Here is a 21,805-nt window from a genome sequence, read left to right as displayed (position 1 = left end):
CCCTCTGCTGGCCACTCAGAGAGAGCCTTCCTGCACCATGAAGGAGCAGCCCTCTCTCTGCTTTTTCACTTCCACTGCAGAATGGTTCCCTGAGAAGGAGCGCATCCGAGAGAGGTACGCCTCTTGACACCTGTGGGTGTGAAGATCTGTGTCTTTACGACTTGCCTAGTGGTTTGGATACATATCAAATTCTAGGTTAGAAATTTTTTTCTCTTCGGATACCTTGTTCCATTGACCTCTCGCCTCTTTGAGTGCTTTTGACCGGCTCAAAGGTGCTTAGATTTATCTCCCAGTCATTGTCTTTGGTTGGCTTACTTTTCTCTGGAAGGTTGTGAGACTTTTGGCTTTGCTAATATTGCTACAGTTTTGTGAGGGTGTTCTGTTGTGGGTACCCTTTTCAATCATTATTCTACATGCGTAGTCTTCAATATACATTCTTGTCTCTTTCTATGTTTTCTTGCATTCTTTTGTTCTTTACAAAAAAAAATTACAATCTTAGAGGGTTATTTTTGTTTGTTTTTTGAGACAGGGTCTCTCTATGTAGCCCTGGCTGTCCTGAAACTCTCTATGTAGAGCAGGCTGGCCCCAGACTCACAGAGATAGGCTAGCCTCTGACTCCCCAGTGCTGGAATTAAAGGTGTGCACCACCACAGCAGCTGATTTTAGAATTTAATTTTGTCCTAGAATCAGGCTACACTTCTTCCCAGAAGAAAAGAGAGAAAGTGTTCCGATGAGCTGAGCAGAAAAGGTTGGTTTCGTAAACTTTATGTGAAAACAAAGAAGGGAGAGAGAACCGGCCATTTCGTGGCTACTTTCCTCGTAAATCAGGGTCAGGGAGAAAGTAACTGAGTGGGTGCCATCCGGGTCCTTCTGAGCACTTTTTTCTGGTGAGGGCAGGAAGCAGAGGGGATGATATTAAAACTGATCTGTTGTAGAAAATGGCTGCCATCTCTTTCCAAAATAAAGACAAACTACTCTTTGGTGCCATGAGCTTCAGTGTGAGGGATGCTGTGTTGAGTTTTTGTTTGAGCTGATGGGCCTAGACTAAATGTCTTCTTACAATTTTCACTCAGCCTGTCTCTGCCCGCTCCGTAGCCTCACTTCCTGACACTCTGTTGGGCTCCGTCTCCAGCCTAGCTCCAGAATTTTCTCATTTTTCCTCTGCTTGTCTACGTTGTCCTTTTGCTTTTCAAACTGTGCATTTTATATTTCTTTTTGCCCCCACCTTCTCTTCTTCAATGTAGACCTGCACTAGAGTGCTTACTAATAACCACATGACAGAGCCAATATTATGCTGTCTTGAAACGTCCTCTACCAAAGAAATAAGTCCATTACTTGTAAAAATTTTAAAGTTTTTAAAATCCTCAGCCAAGTTCCTAGAAGGGCAGAGAACAGCCACAGTCTTTGCAAAAATATCACAGGTATACTATCTAGCCCAGCCCAGTTGTTAATATTGTTCTCCTCTAAAAACCTCTGAGTGCAGGGAAGTGGTGGTGCACGCCTTTAATCCCAGCACTTGGGAGGCAGAGTCAGGCGGATCTCTGTGAGTTCGAGGCCAGCCTGGGTTACAGAGTGAGTTCCAGGAAATGCGCAAAGCTACACAAAGAACCCCTGTCTTGAAAAACTAAAAAAGAAAAGAAAGCAAAACAAAACAAAAAAAATTCTCGAGCTGGGCCTTCCAAGTCCATGTTGCTTTCAGCCCAGCCTTCCAAGCTCCTACTGGGATGGCCCATTAAGCTCTGCCTATAGTTTTCAGTTTCTTTTCTAGTCCAACGTTCCGAAAGCCATTCACATAAAAACAGCACTTGTCACATCAGTATCCCACTCCTGGTACTGTAGTCCAACTTTCTTTTCTGCCACCAGCCCCAAATAATGACACGGAGACTTACTATTAGTTATGAAAGCTTGGCCTTAGCTCAGGCTTTTTTCCAACTAGCTCTTATAACTTAATTAACCCATATTTTTAATCTGTGTTCTGTCACATGGCTCAGTTACCTCTCGTCAGTATGGCATGTCTGACTTCCTCTGAGTCTGCTGGTGAAATTCGAGCACCTGGATTCCTCCTCTTTCCCCAGAAGTCTCACCTATCCTCTCCTGCCTAGGTATTGGCCATTCAGCTCTTTATTACACCCATCACAGCAATACATCTTCACACAGTGTACAAATATCCCACAACACGGTACCAACTTCTGCATTAGTTACTTTTCTATCACAGCCATAAGCACCATGACCAAAAGCCCCTGGGGGAGGAAGGGTTCATTACATCTTATTGGTAAGAGTCCATCCTGGAGGGACGTCAGGGCACAAGCTGAGGGCGGGAACCTGGAGACAGGAACTGAAGCAGAGACCATGGAGGAACGCTGCTTGCTGGCTTGCTCTCTGTGGCTTGCTCAGTCTTTCTCATACAACTCAGAACCACTTGCCCAGGGGTGGGGTAGTCTCCTGTGGGCTGGGTCCTCCCACATCAATCCTTAATCAAGAGAATGCCCCTCACAGACTTGCCTCCAGGCAATCGGATGCAGGCATTTTCTCAATGAGGATCCCTCCTCCCAGATAACTCTAGCTTGTGTCAATTGACAAAAATCCACCCAGGACACTCACTGAACCCTGAAACTCATCAAGCTGGCTAGATTTTCTGGCCAGTGAGCTTCAGGAATCTGCATGTCTCTGTCCCTACCTCTGCAGCACACCCAGCTCTTTATGCGGGTCCTAGGACTCCAAACTCGGGTTCTCATGCTCACAGAACATGTACTTTACTAAGGCGCCGTCTCCCCAGCCATCATTCTTTCTCTTCTGTTGCCGTATTCTGAATTCACGGGCGTTCCTTTGTTCGGGAAGTCCTCGTTTCGTCATCCCTGGATCTTGTCTCGTGTTTGCGGTGTCTTCTCCTACCTCCGAGGGTACTGACATTAAATAACATTTTGTCCCCTCGTATGGTCCTTGCTTGTTCTGAGCTGCCCCCTTTTCATACATCTGCTTATATTTTTAAGGTTGAGGACTGAAGAGTCGAAACTCAACGACAAGTTTTGGGGAGAGGCTTATCCTCTGAGTGCTGTTTAGGGTGCTCTGGCATAGGTAATTCCAATGTTAGTATCTCTGGAATACTTCCTTCAGACTGGTGGGATTCTCTAGAAGAAAATCTACCCTCGTGCCAAGAAGAGGAAGAGGACAAAGGTCACGGTGGTCATTATGTTACTTTCCTTGTTTTTTTTTTTTTTAACTTTCCCTGTTCTTACCACATTTATCCTCCACTCTTTTTTGTTTGTTTGTTTTTTGTTTTTTCAAGACAGGGTTTCTCTGTGTAGCTTTGCACCTTTCCTGGATCTCGCTCTGTAGACCAGGCTGACCTCGAACTCACAGAGATATGCCTGCCTCTGCCTCCCAAGTGCTGGGATTAAAGGCGTGTGCCACCACCGCCCGGTCATCCTCCACTCTTGTTTGACTCTTGTCTGTAGCTTCCATTAGACTGACTCCATGGGACCATTGCTTACATTTGTTGGGTAATTTTCTTTTTTGGATCCCTACTTTCACGTGTCCACCTTATCTACAGTGGCTACAGTAATCCTTGATGTATAGGAAGCACAAAAACATCCACTGGATGATTTAACCAACTCTTTGCTTCCAAGACCATAAACCGTCTCTTCACTTTGCTTTTTTTGATACAGGGTTTCTCTATGTAGCCAAGGTTGATCCCAACCTCAGGATGAGCTTACTTCTTAAGTCCTGGGATTCCAGGTGTACAGTACTCTGTTGGGTATAATCAATGTGTTTTTCTCTAGGCCAGCTGTTCTTAAGAACAAAGTCATGTCTTATTCATGAGGCTGACTCCATGTTAGGCCTAGGAATGTGGAACCCTTCCCCTCTGGTTGAAAAAACTTACTGGGATTTTGTAGTGCCTGCTTCCTTTAATCTCCATCCTATATCTTCTTCTGGCAAATTTATTCACATCGGGATATTTATGTATACAGGAAAAGGAGCCATTCAAAGGGAAACAGAAAATTGGAACCCTTAACAACTTGAAATGAAATCAGCATGGGAAATGTTGTTCTCTGGGGACACTTAAGTCACTTCTTACATTCTGGAAGCTGAGAATTAATGGTCATCAGGGAATATTTTTTGTTATTAGCGGTTCTTCTTGCTGGATTCCTTAAAATAGTTCTCTAGTCTGGACTGGAAGGACTTTAGGGAATCTTGAGCCTGGAAGCAAGGTTTCCTGGACTCTGTTGGCAGCATCTTCTGCCTGCTGTGTGGCTGACAGAGCCAATGGCAGCATGCCAGCTCAGGTGTAGCCTCGGGATCGGGCTCACTGAGACTGGGAGCCATGTGAAACTGTGGCTGCTCTTTCTTTGATGTGAAAGGGAAAAGATCCCACCAGCTTTGCAAGGCATGAGAGTTGAGCTGCCCATTCCCATGGCAGGTGCCATGCTTGGTCACCATTGGCTAGTGTCATGATTCCTAACAAACTCCGCGTCGACGCTAGTTAAACACAACTGGGTCATGTCATGAGGTGATGTGTTTCTTGAAAATGGGCCGGTTCGGAACCAGAAGAGCAACAGCAAACCTCTGGAAGCATCCACTTGGCTAGTCAATTTAAAACAAAAGGAGACCTGAGATGGGTTTGGATATGACAGGAAGCTAAAGAGTGCTGACTGAATGCGGCCCAGCAGTGGTGGCACCCGCCTTTAATCTCAGCACTCAGGAGGCAGAGGGAGGTGGATCTCAATGAGGTTCCAGGGTCTGCAGAGTTCCAGGACAGCCAAGGCTACACAGAGAAACCCTGTCTCAAAAATCCAAAAATAAAATAAATAAATAAATAAATAAATAAATAAATAAATAAATAATGAATGGGCCCAGTACAACATGCAGTACTTCAAGTCAAGAAAAAAAACAAACAAACAAACAACAACAAACCAAACTGCTCAGTAGGAAACAACCAAGCAATGGGCAGAGAGTGTGAACAGTGAAGAAAGGATGAATCCAGAATTCCCAGGAAGTATGCAGCAGGATACTCAGCATGACTAGTAATGAAAAACGTTTGCATTTCTGTAGTGGAGAGTCTGAATCTAGCTAAGTAAGCCTTGAGTGTGTTAGATAGGTGCCCTACCACCAAGCTGCTTCCAGGACAAGGAAGACTTAGTCAGTCATGCCGAGATAGCAGTTTGCATAGCACACTGGTAGATATAAAGATAACTGCTTTATTACAGGACTTCAGATGTACCCTGGGGTAGTATAACAACATTGTACACAGCTCAGAGTCCCAGGATCCCCTCCCAGGAGGATCCCTGTGACCCATGCACTGAAAAGTGCTGTGGTGTGGGGGTGACACACATTCTGTATTGTTCCTGTACGTGTATGTATCCAGTGTTGGAGAAAAAGCAAATACAAACCAATGACTTTAGGTTTAGGGATGTGATTCGGTGGTAGGGCATTTGCCCAACATGCGTGAGGCCCTGAGTTGAATCCTTTGCACCAAAAAGAACAGAACTGTGGTGGTATAATCAGTGCTGCAGTGATTAGTTTGCCCAAAGACCCGATTTCGAACTCAGCACCCCCAACACACACACATAGCAGAATATAATCAAATAAACAAACAAAACACAGTTTAACTAAATATTTCCCCTGAATTAAAGCCCTGGCAGGGTCTAGCTAGAGATCATGGAGGCAATGCCTTTATCTTTGGGCATATTCCTCCTGCCCAGTAGTTTTCCAACTTTTGTGGTGTCATTGAATGGCTTATTTCTGAAGAAGTCTCCCTGTCTTCTTCAGAAGAAAGATCCCAGTGGCGATCTGCTCTGGGCTGAGGATGCTCACTAGGGACCATGTGATTCATTCCTAACCTTTCTCTTTTTTACAGACATGCCCTTTGCTTTCTGTACACGAGAGAAGCTTCCTTGGACAGAATTTGCTGAGTCGGCGGAGGATGGGCTCACCACGAGATTCTGTCAGAAGGTGAGACGTGAGCTGTGCTCCGGGGGTGGGGGGTGGTGGCTGGCAAACCCACGCAGGTGGCAGAGCACAGCCATAGCTCTCAGATGGGCCCCTTCGCTGTGGAAAATACAGCTGGCTGATGCTTGTTTTACCAAATAAGATGAGACGGGACTGAATGAATACTTTCATTGTCGTTGGGTCTACTTTAACTGAAGTTCACAGTTTCAGAGCCAGAAGAGCCCTCCTTGGCTTTATTTGGTGACAGAGCTGCAGGCCAGGGAGGGATGGTTTGGAGTGACGTCATGGAAAAATCTAGCAAATGGCAGAGCTAGCACTCAGAGATAAGGGGCTTTTATCTCTTCTAGACCTTTGCCCGCCCCACTTGCCAGTTGTTAATTCAGTGAAAGTTTCAACACACAGTCTGTCCCATGGTGCAGAAATTGGTTTTCATTTTTTCCTGATTGAAACAGTTACACGTGATGATCTGATCCCAATTATACAAACTGTCCAGAATAGTCGAAGCTCTGGAGACAGGGGGAAAAGGTCAGGGTAAGAGAGTATGGAAAGAAGGTTGTTAATGGATGCAGGGATTCCATGAGGGGGGCACAGAATGTGCCAAAATTAGCTTGTTGTAACAACTCTGGAAATTGCACAACTCTGGAAATATGCTAGACCCCCGTGATCTATACACCTTAAAAGAATGACTCTGTGCCGTGTGAATTCTGTGTCAGTAAAGCTGTTAACAGAAAAAAGCCCGTACTGGTCAAGGACTTGCTGGTGGTAATGCGTCCTTATTCTCAACTCTAGCAGCGGCACTTTCGTTTCTCTGTTTTTATTCAGACTTTGTACCATGCTTGAGGGAGTCTGGGGCAGAGCCATAGCCGTATTGATTTTTATCAGTACAAAATGGTGATTCTAAACATCCGCTCTCTCAAGCTATGGGGGAAAACCTCTCACCGAGGTATTGATTCATTGTTGTGGTAAGAGGAAGGGGACTGGATATTTCCATTGGTAAGCCTCGATTAGGGGTAGAGGGAGAGTGTGATTAGAGCGGGTGTCAGGGAACACTTGTCAACATCAAGAGGGACCAGGGGCCTTCATTAAGGTCCCAGGTAATAGTGGCTTAGGTAGTGTTGAGGACAAGTGACCATCCGAAGTTACTCAGTCAACAGGTCCTGTGTCTATATTGGAGACAGAAAGAATTTAGTGCCTGGTATGGCTTGAGTGTGTTCTCCAAAGCTGATGGGTTAGAAATATCTAATATGAGTATTGTGAAAAGACATATTATAAAGGTGGTTCGGTCGTGAGGATTAAGATCTTGTGAGTGGATTTGCATCAGTAGTTCCATTTCCTTTTAATAAAAGCAAGTTCAGCCTCTTCTTCCTCTCTCGGCTCTGTCTCGGACGATTCCACACAGAGGCCCATCGGCTGCTGGCTGCTGTGTGGTTGTTGTCCTTGAGTCCAGGACTCCAAGGACAAATCTCTGTTCTCTATGAGTTAACTGATCGCTCCTATTCTGTTATAAGAGCACAAAACAGACTAGGTGGCAAGTCATCTTGGTATAGACGAGAAGAATAACGATCATTCATCGCAAATGTTTTTGACACAAGGGCTTACTCTAGGTTTAGTAGCCTGGAACTCACTATGTTACCCAACCCAGTCTCAAATTCATAATTTTTTTCACCCCAGCCTGCCAAGTGCTAGGATTACAGGTGTGAGCTACCATACCTGACTTCATTTTATTTATTTTTAAATACCTTTCATTTATTCTCTGACAATTCAATACATGTATACAATACATCTTGATCCCAAGCTTCTTCTCCACTCCACAGGACACCCCTGTCTTACTCTGGGTTTCTATTGCTGTGAAGAGACATCATAATCATAGCAACACTTATAAAGAAAAACATGTAATTGGGGCTAGCTTACAGTTTCAGAGGTTTAGTCCATTATCAGCATGGCAGGAAGCAGGGCAGTATACAGGCAGGCATGGTGCTGGAGAGGCAGCTGAGAGTTCTACATTCTGATCCTCAGGCAGCAAGAAGAGAACTGAGTTCTACACTGACCATAGCTTGAGCATATGAGACCTCAAACCCCGCCCCCACAGTGACACACTTCCTCCAACAAGGCCACACCTCCTAATAGTACCACTCCCTATAGACCAAGCATTAAACGCATGAGTCTTTGGGGGCCATACTTATTCAAACCACCACAGCCCCACCAACATGGCCTCTTCCAAACTTTGTGTCCTCTCCTTGATTTTGGTAACTCAAGAATCCAATTTTTTTTAATTGTATGAAGAATGTAAAACTTGCTGTCTGCCATGCTTTTGCCTATGTGTCCCCACTGCTGTTCCCATCAGAACTCTAGCAATGGGAATCTAAAATACTATGTCCATTAAAGAGTCTCCTGGTGCCCCTCCCCTGCGGCCCCTGAGAAGCACATTCTTCTTTCTATGTCTGTGAATTTCATTACTCCAGGGTTCCTTTACGGGTAAAAGTCACACATTGCCTTTTTTTTTTTTTTTTTTTTTTTTTTTTTTTGAGACAGGGTTTCTCTGTGTAGCTTTGCGCCTTTCCTGGAGCTCACTTGGTAGCCCAGGCTGGCCTCGAACTCACAGAGATCCGCCTGGCTCTGCCTCCCGAGTGCTGGGATTAAAGGCGTGCGCCACCACCGCCCGGCTCACACATTGCCTTTTTAACAGGATGATAACATTTAGCATAATGCCCTCTAGGTTCCTCAGTCTTATAGTGTGTGATAGGAATTCTTTGAATTACACAGGTGGGTAAAATCTCATTGTCTTCATGCACATGTTTTGTTCGGCCCTTCATCTGATGATGGACAATAAAGCTGCTTCTACCTCTTAATGATAACAAATGGTGCTTCCCTGATACAGGTTCATCATTGCATAGACCTGTCTCCCTGAGTGCCTGCTTTTTTAGTCTTTGGATATACATGCACAAGTGGTGGTGTGTCATAGTTCTCTGTTTCACATTAAGGAACAGCCATACAATTTCCCTGAGTGTCCATATCACTTTATATTTTCATCCCAGCATTGCACAAGGGTGATTATTCATATTCATTCATTCTCTCTCTCTCTCTCTCTCTCTCTCTCTCTCTCTCTCTCTCTCTCTCTCTCTCTCTCTGTCTCACTATGTAGTCCTGGCTGGCCTAGAAATCACTGTGTAGACCAGGCTGGCCTCATGACTATTAGAATTAAAAGCATGTGCCACCACATCTGGCTATTGGTTATTCTAACATAACCAGCTGTAGACATCAAGACAACACTGACATTAGGTACTTTTTAAAAAAATTTTGTGCCAGGCGTTGGTGGCGCACGCCCTTAATCCCAGCACTCGGGAGGCAGAGCCAGGCGGATCTCTGTGAGTTCGAGGCCAGCCTGGGCTACCAAGTGAGCTCCAGGACAGGCTCCAAAGCTACACAGAGAAACCCTGTCTCGAAAAACAAAAAAACAAAAAACAAAACAAAAAAAAATTGCTTTAAGTAACAGCTGCAAACAAAGTCTAATTATTTAGGAACATCGTTAAATTCTTCTCTAGTTAAAAAAAGTAACAATTTACTCAAAAGAGGAACTTCATGGTTTTCCATTCCCCAGTTGGCAAAGAAGCATAACATGGTGGTGGTGTCTCCAATTTTGGAACGAGATCGAGATCACGGGGGAGTTCTGTGGAACACAGCTGTGGTGATCTCCAATTCAGGACTAGTCATGGGAAAGACCAGGAAGAACCACATCCCCAGAGTGGGTGACTTCAATGAGGTGAGTGCCAATCAGAGTTCAGTGGGCTTTTCTCCAAGAGAAATTCTGTATCGGGGGAGGCTGTGACATCAGACACTTCAGGGTAGTCCTGTTGCAGTGTTCAGAGAGTCTGATAGTGTGGCCCTGCATCACATGGACATGAGATGCTTAGAGTCACGAAAACTTATAGCAGCATGGGATTGATATATACATCATATGTGTGTGTGCAGGAACGTGATTTGACTTTCTGCAATATTCCCTCGAGGTAATTGGTTCATAAGCTAAAATGTAGATAAACAGTACACAAACATGAGATTGCTTCTGTGAGCCTTTGTAAAGGGGCTCTGAGCTCCTAGGCAACCATATATAATCCTAGTTTTAGTGGATGCTGGTCTTTGTGACTTACATGGTATCTCAGTTGGCTCCTGTTCGGGTATCTTTGAATGTGTCTGTGTACAACGGTGGCTACACAGGACTCCTTAGACTTACTAGTGATTAGAATTCTGGGAGAAGGGCTATTTTGATTGGTAAATGCCAATTCATGAGTAGTGGGTGGCGGTGATGAAGGGCGTTTGAAAGAGAAAAATGAACTTTTCATAATGCCAGGATCCTAAATCTGAATTTGAACGCGACTTTTCAAGAGGACCAATAGTTCGGGATGTGCTGCCCACACTTTCTTAGCCCCCACACCGATTCCTTGGTTGGGAATTTAGACTGCTCTCAGGCTGGTCAACAAGGTGAGAAACCATCTCCAGGGCTACGGGGAGACAGAAGAGCTGGTGTTTCTCAGTAGCAGCTGGAGGTGGGGTGGGACAGACACACTCCTCACCTGTTTACCCTGGGGTTAATCGTTAGCTCTCTGCAGAAACCACTGGTCTGAGTACAGCAGGATCTGCTCAGGGTCCACTATGTACATATCCTGGTTGCCGTCTAACTCAGGCAATTTTTAATTAATCAATGCAAGAAAGCCAAAAGCTCTAGGAGCAGATCTGTTTGGGACCTGACTTGCCCTCTAGGCTCCCTTCAACTATATCCCCATCAAGTCCCAGAAGTGGCAGTTTCGGGACTCAGGTGGGGAGAATACGGTTCCCATCTTCTCGTCCTACAGAGAACCCTACGCAGGATGCCCAGGCTGCTGTGTGGAGGGTCTGTGGTTTACTCTTAGATTTGGTCTTAGTCAGTTGGGAAAGTCCCAAAAGAATTCAAGTGACATACAGTTTCCAAAAACGAAGAGTTACTCTGGGTGGGTCCAGGTCTTTTCACCTCTAGCATTCTGTGTAAAGATGTGTGGTTGGTAACTTATCTTAACGTTGACCTGACCACAACCTTTTCTTGTATCATGATTGAAACCTTACCATAGGTTATCCTGGAAATCACGTGACATACCACAAAGCCGATCGATCGTGGGTTAAATACCAGGCCATTGTATTTGCTCCATGAGGTTGTGTTGTTATTATTATGTCTGGGTTTTAAAACAGAGTCACACCCTAATGTTAATTTTAGATAACTGGTGATATTCACTTCCGCTGAGCCTAAGGAAAGCAGAATTGCTTCTGCTCTGAGGCACCAACACATGGCCCTCTGTTTGTGCTTTTCAGTCAACTTACTACATGGAAGGAAACCTGGGCCACCCCGTGTTCCAGACCCAGTTTGGCAGGATTGCAGTCAACATTTGCTATGGGCGACACCACCCCCTCAACTGGCTCATGTACAGCCTCAATGGAGCGGAGATCATCTTCAATCCCTCAGCCACCATTGGAGAACTCAGGTCACTTGCTGGGAGAGATCTGGGCGGGGGGAGGCTTTCTGGGCCTCATACACCACCTCAGGCCCAGGGTCAACCTGTGGGGTTCAGACATGGGTTTAGTAAACTGTAGTGAGCAGGTGTGATCATCAGGATGTCTTAGATCACAACCGTCTGATTGGATGTTTCACAATTAACCAGATTTTCAGTCGCAGGGAAAAAGAAATGCCCAACATGACCATTACACAATCTGACCTCCCCAAAGAGCCATTCTACCATTGGCAGCAGCCTTTGCTGGGATTCTGAACACTGGGAGAAAGATGATACTCTCACTCTCCTTCGTGATGGTCCGGAATCTCAAAGCCTGACTTCTCAGTGGGGCAAAATAGGCTCCTGGCCAGCATGGGTTCCTAGACAGGGGTCTCCAGAATCCTGAGCCTCGACTCTGCCACGCCCCGTAGGAAGGGCAGTCCTCCAGAGGAGTGGAGCAGAGGAACAGGGGATAATCCAGGAGACTTGTTTTAATCGGTGAAAAGGTTCACTTTAATAATATGTCACGGGGGGGGGGGGGGGGGGGACTGGAGAGATGGCACAGCAGTTAAGAGCACTGGCTGCTCTTCCAGAGGACCCGGGTTCAATGCCCAGCACCCATATGCAGCTCACAAGTGTCTGTAACTCGAGTACCAGGGGATCTGACACCCTCACACAGACGTACATGCAGGCAAACCACCAATGCCCATAAAATAAAAATAAATCACAAATTTAAACAATAATATGTAACAGGAAGTGTTGGAGTACCAGCCTCATCTCCAGTATGGCTAAAACTGCTTTGTTGTGGTGTCGCTGAGGGCTGGAGCAGGCGAACGATTGGGCGGGACTTGCAGGGCAGGGAGTCAGCTGAGATACCCCACATGGCTGGGTCTGTACCACTTCTTCCTTCCCCTTTGGCTAACCATTTGGGAGGTGTCCAAGTGTGTCTGTCTATTTTCTCATTGCTGTGAATGAATGGCTGACAAGACTCACAGCTCGAAGGTTTAGGTCATTATGGTAGAGAAGGCAAGAGGAATGTTAGGTGGCCGGTGGGTCACATTGCGTCTGCAGTCTTTATATATATGCATTTTATTTTATGTGCACTGGTGTTTTGCTTATGGAACTGGAACTGGAGTCACAGACAGCTGTGAGCTGCCATGTGGGTGCTGGGAATTGAACTCAGGACCTCTGGAAGAGCAGTCAGTGCTCTTAACCGCTGAGCCACCTCTCCAGCCCCACATCTGCAGTCTTAGGAAGCAAAGGGCCATCAGTATTGGTACTCATCTGGTTTTCTCATTTCCCAGTTTTTATTTAGTCCAGGACCCAAGCTCATGGTCTGATGCTGACCAGGCCTAGGGTTTAGGCTGGGTCTTTTTTCTTCTGTGGAAACTGTCTATGGAGATGCTCTCATAGACTCACCCAGAGAATGTCTCAGAGGTGATTTAAAATCCTGTCAAGCTGACAAGGCAGAGTAACCATCCTAAGTCCATTCGCTGTCCTTGACACTCAAACACATGGCGTTTAACTCTTAACATTCCACTGTTGGTCTTCAGGCCTGTCTCATTCTGCCAACAATCTCCTGTAGTCTTAACAGTTCCAACATTGTTCAGAAATCCAGTGTTTCGAATCTGTGCATCTCTGTGGGCTGGCGGGGGGGGGGGGGGGGGGGCAGGATGGATCACAGTTCTAATACACAACAACACAGAGCAAACATTCTGATTTTAAAAGGGAGCATAATAAGGGAAAATCAGACCAAGTAAGACTGGGGTCCCGCAGAAAAACAAAACAAAACACCAAGTCTTGAAGCTCCATGTCTGGCTTCTGAGGCTCTTGACGGCATCACCTGGGCTCCTACAGTCTTGAGTAGACCCTCTCTTTTAGTTCGGTCCTAGGCAGACCATGTAGCCTCTCTGTTGAGCTCCTTCCCATGCCTACAGATTTCTTCAGTTGATGTCCCACAGCCCCCACATCTCCAGTGTCCTGGGGTCTCCATAGCAACCTAGGTTTCGAAGCCTCATTCATTGGCCTTTAAGGGCCCCATTGCAAGGAATCTGACCCTGCTACACACTGCCTGGCTTCTGTGGCTTTCTGGAATCTTGACATAAGATATCATGGCCCCATGCCTCTTGTATTTGCATGCCTGAGAAACCAGTACCATGTAAACAATGTTGCCAAATCCTGTTGCTTGCATGAGATGTAGCCTGTCCCCCTTTCTACTACAGCCACAAAGGCCTCTGTGTGCCTGGTCTCTGAACCTGGAGAAACATTCCCCAGAGTAGTGGTTTTCCAGCATAGAACCCTTTCCGAGGGCATTCTCAATTCTGTCTCTTTCCTTTTAAATAAGTTTGATTTTTCCAAGCTGGATTCTGCCCTCAGGACACCCTTGTCTCCTCTCTTCCTCCCTCCTTTCCTCATTCACCCCCTTTTTCTCTCTCTGTAAATGTGGATAAGTGCAGAGAGGTGTAACCATGCCAAAACTAGAGTGCTATACTATCTTGAAATTTCCTTGACCCGACACATTAGTTTCAAATTCAGCTTTGTTCAAGATTCCAACTAAAGTTTATTGGTATGGATATGTCCTCATTCTTTGCCAGAATCGAAAGTGAATGGTATCTACCCTACTTCTTGACAGAGTCCTTATAGGAACTTCATGAGCAGAGTTTTCACCATCTGAATTTTTATCAGCATTCAGGCCTTTTAAGTTCTGACCAAAATAGCCCATTAACTCTCCTTAGAACAGTCTATGGCATCTCTGGTCCATACTTCAGCATTCCCTCAAAAGGCCTATGAATGATATAGCCAGGTTTCTCAAAGCAAAGGCCCCACCTTCCAATATCAATTATCGGAATAGTTACTTTTCTTGTTACTGGGACCAATCGTCAGACCAGAAGGAAAACGGGTTTATTTTGAAAGCATATGGTTTTGTGGTTCAGTCCACAGCAGGTAAAGCATGACAGTGGGAATGTGAGGTCTGTACCTGCAGAGAGGTGGCAGAGATTAATGCCACTCGACCACCTTTTCCCTCCCTCCTTTTAATCCATCCTAGGACCTTAGCTCATGGCATGGTACTGCCCATTTGGATAAGGGTGGGACACTCCTCAGTTAAGTCTCTCTGGAAATCTCCTCGTACATATTCTCAGAAGTGTATCTCCTAGGCGATTCCAAAGTGTCATTACAAGTTAAAAGAGCTCTGGGAATGTATGTGCGAACACCCCAACCTGGGTCTGCCTTCCTCCAAAGCATGATGGATGGGTACAGCAGGAAGTACTGACTTCTGTTCTGTGTTTAAGATGTCTGTGTTCTGTCCCAGTAGGGTTCGGGTCATGGGAAAAGCTCTACGCTCTCAATGGATTTTTTTTTATTCAGTTTCTTCTAAATGTCAGATGCAACGTTTAATTTACTTTCGCTTTGAAGCATGGTGCTTGTCTTTTGAATAACATTCCTCCACATTCAGAATTTTCACAGCAGGCCCCCTAATAGACCTAGAATTTAGTTATCTAGTTACTTATGTTGGGTGCATACAGAGGTGTGGTCTGGGTCTGGGAGGGGGGCTTTTGGACAGAGGAACAAAGATCATAGTTTGGATCTTCCCTCAGGGTTCCCACTCTGAAAACATATCTCCTGGTGCTTTGAATGCAGCTAACTGTCCATTGTCAGTAGAAAGGCAAGATGGTCACTAAGTCACTCATCTACTAGGTCTTAGTGGAACCTTGGGCCAGCTCGTGGAGTATCCCCCCTTCTACCAGCTATGTGTAAGACTTTCGGAAAGGGACTGGAAAAAATAGCTTAGAGGGTAAAGGCACCTTCTGCCATGCCTGATGACCTGGGTTCGATCCCCTGGCCCCACATGGTAGAAGGAGAGCATCATCTGCCACAAGTTGTCTCTTACCTCCATATTCATACATACAAAATATATAAAATGTAACAAAAAAATGTAAAATACATTCAGGGAACTCCATCTTCTCCTCAGGCTTCCTTAGAGGAACCTGAAGTTTACTTCCTGGGCACATGGGTGTGAACCAGCTTCTGAGTAAACCCAGAGAGCTACCTCATGTTATGCATACGAAGGCCCTCCCCAACCTTGTTATCTTGAACTTTTCTCAGCTCCAATTGAGCAAACAGAAGTAACCCAAAGTAATATGCACGTTAATTCTTATGTCCACAGCAGCCTGATTGAAAAATGATTGGTTTTTCCTTCCTCGGCTAAGAATTGCCCAGCCTTGGCCTTTCAAGGGCTTGGTGAGCTGGAAAAGCTGCCCTGGTCTCTGGGAGAGCAGTGTGCTTCGTGGGATGAGCACTTCAGTTCACGCCCTTTGCCAGTTAATTGCACTTGTAGAAAGGTAGCCTGAGGAAGTGATGTGAAGAAGAGCAAGGTGACGTGCGAGATGTGTTGTGGCAGTGGTGGTGACAGTATCCATAACGGAGCAGCTGGCGGCCACAGAAATGTCGGGGTTAAGTAAATTTCAACCCATTTCTTCTGTGGGCGAGTGATGCTAAAATGAGCCATTATGAAGATAATGCAACGTGGTGATAAAAAGAAAAAGTATGAGCCATGAGGAGACAGGAGATGTGTCCCCCCCCCCTATGTGTGGTCAGAATTCTGACTCTCCCCCCCAACCATGGGCAAGTGTAGTCATAGAGGATGGGAAAAAAATAGCAACTAGTTTATTAGGCTGGTGAGATTCTGGGAAATTTCCTTAAAGTATTTATTTAAGTGGTTGGGTTTTTTTCTCTTTTCTTTTCTTCTTTCTTATTCTTTTTTTAAGTACAGTGTTAGGCAAACCCCTGTGCTGTGTCACAGTTTCCAAATCCATCCCCCATGAGCCATGCATTAGCTCCCTAATAAACCCATAGCTCCTCTCTGATACTTACCAGCCTCCCGTTCAGCTTAGACGATGGCTTCCCTGGGAAGAATAAAAACACAGACATGACCGTTAACAAAATAACCACGCTTTATGCCATTCAAGCTGCATCATCTCACTTGGATGTTTCGGGGGTGACTGAGACTTAGGATAAAGGCTGTCTGACCCCCAGTAGACTACGGCAGTATGGATTTTGCCTTTAGCTGGCTTTCCCTAAGAAGCTGCTGTTGACTAAGCAAGGTGTTGACAAGCTGGTCTGCTTGTGGGACTGTTTTCAGACTTGTCCCCGCTAGCTCAGGCTGGCCGGGTCCTCACTGTGTAACCTGGGCTGGAGTCTAACTCACAGGCCTCTTGCCTCAGCTTGCTAAGTGCTAGATTGGTACCATGCCCGGCTGCGGGCTGCATGTTAGAGCTGAGCATCTCCGGAGTGGCCGAGAAGTCTCCAATCTGCTTCTTCCTCACTCTCCCACAGTGAATCCTTGTGGCCGATCGAAGCCAGAAACGCAGCCATTGCCAACCACTGCTTCACTTGCGCCATTAACCGTGTGGGTCAGGTATGCGCCTGAGGGATAGTCAAGGAAAGGGGCCCCTGACTGATGCCTTGGATGGGACAATTCACCTGTCTTCTTGCCCCCGCTGCATACATGCCACAAACTTTGGAGTCCCAAGGGGGCAAAAAACTTGATCTGGTAGTTTTCTTCTGGTTTTTGGGCTTCTCATTTTGCCTCTCTTCTCCTATCCCGTCCCCTCCCCTTTCCTCCCCTCCCCTCTCTTCCTTTCCCTTTTCCCCTCCTCCTCTCCTCTTTCCCTCTCTCAGTGTGGGGTGTTATTTCCGAAGGCAGGCTGACCTCACATACATTGCCCAGCCCTGAGAATTGCAGGTACCTAGTGTCTCCCTGTTCCAGAATTATAAACCCAAATACAAAATCCAGGTCTTGCCTTGCCTGTCACATTCCTTGCTGGCTTCCTAAGGTGCAGTGGTGGCCTGCTGAATTTACCAATCACTTGCTGATTGCCCAGAGTGCAGACCCTTGCATCCTTTTAACTGTTTCCTGCTTGGGCCCCTGGCTGCTCTTGGTCCCACTGGGTGATCTGGAATGACTGTCCTGGTGCTGCCACCTAGAGGTTCATCGTAGTCTTGCACTTAATTCACAGGAACACTACCCCAATGAGTTCACTTCTGGAGATGGAAAGAAAGGTATGTTCATAAACATTCCTGTTGCTGGGCCTCATCTCCCCTGCTCCACCTGCTTCCTCTGGGAGGGGTCCACTCCATAGTCTGTGTCTGCTCATTGGGCACCTAGGAAGGGATCACTGACAAGTCTCCTCTGCTTCCTTGTGTGTCCTTTGGGAAACTATGGCTGGGGTGTGAATCCTCATGGGTGGCCACCTTGTTCCCCAAATGGGGATCAAATGGGAATGGACTGATCTCACTGTCTCCCCAGGCCTTGTGTGAAACTGTACAGTGAAATTATGGGGGACCCCTTTGTGAGCTCTCTAGAAAGTGGGGGGACTCTCACATAGGTCCCCATCTTTCTTCTTTCTTCTTCACCCACCCAACTGTACTGATGGTGTTTCCTGAGTCAGCATAGACTGCCACAGGTTCTGGGGTCCACAGATGGTTGTGATCTGAAGGCAACTACCAACACACCTCTGCTAGAAATCCTTCACCCTGAGGTCCGGCCTCTCCAGCCAGGAATGTGAGAGGGAAGTCCTGTGTCACTCACCAAAAGGGTGTTTCCCCCTGGCTCAGTGGGTCCCCCTCAGAAAGATGCAAAAGGATGAACACAACTGTTTCTGAGATCCCTCCATCTGGAGTCCCAGATGGCACTCCAAACTTGTAGAGGTTCCCATCCCAGATGCATCCTGATGATGGATAAAGAGAAGATGTGGGAAAAGAGGTTCTGGAACCTGTCTTAGAGGGGGCACCTCACTCAGCTATGGTGGCCTTGAGTTCCTCAGGGCAGCAGGCAGATGTGAAAGCAAAGCTCTGTCACCTTCTCTAAGACCTCTAGACATGACGGGGGGGGGGGGGGGGGGGCGGCGCGGATACTGGCATTCGGCAGACACCCGGCTGGTACATGGGTGACTTTCTCTCCGGTATCCTGCCATGGGCCTGCACTTCCTCATAGCCCACACTGTGTCCAAGCTCATGGCTGCCTCCCTTTGCTCCTTAAAGCTCACCATGACCTTGGCTACTTTTATGGCTCAAGCTATGTGGCAGCTCCTGACGGCAGCCGGACCCCTGGCCTCTCACGTAATCAAGATGGGCTGCTGGTCACTGAGCTCAACCTCAACCTCTGCCAGCAGATTAATGATTTCTGGACTTTCAAGGTGGGTACCCAAGTCCCCTTCGGTTGCCCTGCTACTCTGCTTTGGTCCCCATCCAGTTGCAGGCACTTCAGAGGCCTGGTTTGCTCTGACAGGCAGTTGGAAGGAGACACCAGCTCCCCCCCATGCAGCAGCGCTTTCCTGAGCAGAGGGCCAGGACTCCGCTGGCTGTGGGAGGAATCTCTGGATGGAAAGATGCACGAGCCTGAGATCTCAATGCATTCTCCTTCCATTTGATTTAGATTCTAGGCGTCTTCACACAAATTAATCTCAATTTCATTTGTCTAGAGAATACAGTGGGCTGGCTTCTGTAATCCATTTTTTCTTTCCAGGCATTTGCACTTGTCACAAGATAAATGTGCATGTCTGGTTCTGCCTGCGACCAGGCTCCAGAGTCTAGGCATGGAGACAATAGTGACAATCAGGTCACGTGGATCTTTGCCTGGCTCTGACTCCACCTTACTCGGTTCCTTTGGGGCAACCATCTTCTGTCCCTAAGCCTTAGGAGCAGTCTCAAATGCTGCCTATGGTGTCTGAGAGAGCAGGTGCCTGCCACGCTGGGATGAGACAGTGGTGGCCAAGGCCAGGACCCCTGGAAGGACTCCTGACTGCAAGGCTTGTTACACTCACCTCCAGCAGTTACAAACAGAGAAGATGAATGTCCCACTCTATGTGACTGAATGGCTTTGCAAAGTGTGACTGGAGGAGCCCAGATGTGGACTCTGAACTCTGTTCCCGACTTTATGTGAGTGTGAATCCTTGGTCATATCCAGAGACTCAGATTCTCATTGGACAGACAAGACACTGCTCGTGAGAAGGTCTCCTGACCTCCCTGTCCTCTTCTTGGGCAGTTGAAGTTAATGCAGGATTCCAGTCAGAAGTTGGAGCCAAGAATGTGGCCAGCTCTTTTGCTAAGTATCTCCAGGAGCAATGAGTGGTTTCTCTTTAGACCCTTTCTCTAAACAAAAGCCTTCCCAGTGGTGATGGATGTGAGTTCACGCTTCTCTCCTGACCACACCTCCTGAACCAAGAGGTCACAGTCAACTGGGCAGGGCTGTGTGAGTCATCTCACATCCTTGAACTTCACTGGCATCCATGCTGAGGTCATAGTGCAATTATTTGTCTTCATTACTGTCTGAAATAGCCCTGTCAATCAGCATGATGAATGTATTTTCTGCACCATGGCTGCCCCCTAGTGGCCAGAGGTGGTGGCAAGACAGAAATAGATTTTTAAATCTTTCCAAGCATGTGTAATGTTATGTGATATTTTGTTTGTGTTCTGACAAATAAAGCTTGCCTAGAGATCAGAGGGCAGAGCCAGCCACTGGTTAACCACAGAGGCCAGGCAGTGATGTCACACACCTTTAATCCTAGCACTTGGGAGAAGGAAGCAGGAAGATCAGGGGTTTAAGACCACCCTGGGCTACACAAGATTGATCTAGTCTAAAAGAGAAACAGAGCCGGACAGTGGTGGTGCAGGCCTTTGATTCCAGCACATGGGAGGCTCACGCCTTTAATCTCAGCACTAGGGAGGTGGAGACAGGAATATGAGGCAAATGGAGACAGGATGCTGGCCATTCAATCTAAGGATTTGTAGAGATAGGATCCCACCCACTCAGTCTGAGATTTCATAAAGGTAAGAAGTCTCTAGTGGCTGGCTGCTCTGCTTCTCTGATCTTTCAGTTTTCACCCTCAATATCTGACTCTGTGTTCCTATTGTTACGACTAATTAGGATTGTGCTTCATCTGGCACCCCATGTTGGGTGCCATATGCAATAAGAGGCTTCTCTGTCCTGCCCTTTTCCATAGCCACTTCTAAATAATCACTCAGAGGACGGTATTATGAATGTTTGGCCAGTAGCTCAGGCTTACAACTAGCTAGCTCTTACATTTAAATTAACCCATTTGTATTAATCTATTCATGGCCATGTGGCCTGTGGCTTACTGGTTCTCTAACATCTTATTTCTTGGATGGGTGGATTGCATCTACCTGACTCTACCCTCCTCCCTGTACCTCTGTTTGGCTTTCCTGCCTAGCCTTATTCTGCCTGGCTATAGGCCAAATCAGCTTTATTTATCAACCAATGACAGCAATATGTATTCACAGCATACAGAAAGACCATCACACAGCATGTATGTTTTGTTTTCAGATGACTGGCCGACTTGAGATGTATGCCCGGGAACTTGCTGAAGCTGTTAAACCCAACTACACTCCCAACATTGTGAAGGAAGACCTGGTTCCACGCCCTAGCTCGGGTTAAGTTTGGAGACATCACCGGCCCCAGTGGCTAAGTTTTAAAATGTATTTGGGGATTGGGTGGAGGTGGGATTCAATACCCAGGCAGGAGGAGGGTAGAATGGGCAAATGTATGGGAGTTAACTGCTAATAATTAATGCGTGATTTTCTTCTGGGAACTTGAGAATGTTTGGGGATTCAAAAGATGACTCAACAACATTGAAATTTTATTAAATGAAACTGGATTCCATATGTTGAAAGTGTTTTGTTTTGTGTTATGCAAATTCTACCTCAATCTAAGAAATCCCTAGCTGTGAGTTCATATCCAGGCCATTGAAAGGAGCTGCCACAGAGGAGGATGAAAGAGGGGTATACCTGGGAGTGAGCAGCTTTGATTGACTCCCCGGCTTTCCACCTCTGGTTTCCAAGTGTGTCTATAATGAGATGTCACACAGACCAGACAGACCTCAGGCTGAGTTCTGATTCTCTGCTCCTACCTGTTGTCACTCTCCTCTCCTCCATCCTGATCCAGTCTCAAGGCTCCATCAGCTCCTTGAGGGTCAATTTGGAAAACTGTGTGCTAGTAGGAAGAGGGTCAGGGCAGATGAGAGTCACAGAGGCTACAGCATGACTGTGAATAGATGGGCTATCGTTGAATAAACTCAACTCGTCCTAATTCTTCAGGCAGGCACAAACCTAACGTATGTAAAGGGTCTGACGTGGGAGGCATGGTCCCACTGTATTTCCCTGGCTGGCCTTGGACTCTAAGGTTCAAACCATCATCCCGTCATAGCCTTCTGAGTATCTAGGACTCCCAGAATGTGCCACCAAGTCCCGCATTGTGTAAAGATATCTTACAAATGTGATTATAAAGTTTATAGCCTGTTGACTGAGTGAGGTCATGCCATAAAACCAAG

General features: G+C 46.5%; 1 protein-coding gene across 1 annotated transcript in view; it reads left to right on the top strand.

Moving 5' to 3' along the window:
* Upb1 (beta-ureidopropionase 1) overlaps positions 1-21,138 on the top strand; it is a 32,023-nt gene extending 10,885 nt beyond the window's left edge. Inside the window, exons 4-10 of the mRNA XM_006979076.4 lie at positions 5,855-5,949; positions 9,545-9,706; positions 11,284-11,453; positions 16,794-16,875; positions 17,477-17,519; positions 18,501-18,655; positions 20,803-21,138. Of these exons, the coding sequence (XP_006979138.1) occupies positions 5,855-5,949; positions 9,545-9,706; positions 11,284-11,453; positions 16,794-16,875; positions 17,477-17,519; positions 18,501-18,655; positions 20,803-20,913 (818 nt within the window). The 3' untranslated portion in view covers positions 20,914-21,138. The remainder of the gene's footprint in view (positions 1-5,854; positions 5,950-9,544; positions 9,707-11,283; positions 11,454-16,793; positions 16,876-17,476; positions 17,520-18,500; positions 18,656-20,802) is intronic.
* The last annotated feature ends 667 nt before the right edge of the window (positions 21,139-21,805 follow it).

Source organism: Peromyscus maniculatus, chromosome 21, assembly GCF_049852395.1.
Source record: "Peromyscus maniculatus bairdii isolate BWxNUB_F1_BW_parent chromosome 21, HU_Pman_BW_mat_3.1, whole genome shotgun sequence".
Taxonomy (NCBI): Eukaryota; Metazoa; Chordata; class Mammalia; order Rodentia; family Cricetidae; genus Peromyscus; species Peromyscus maniculatus.
The sequence above is the reverse complement of the archived record's forward strand: the minus strand, read 5'-3'. Positions and strand labels throughout refer to the sequence as shown.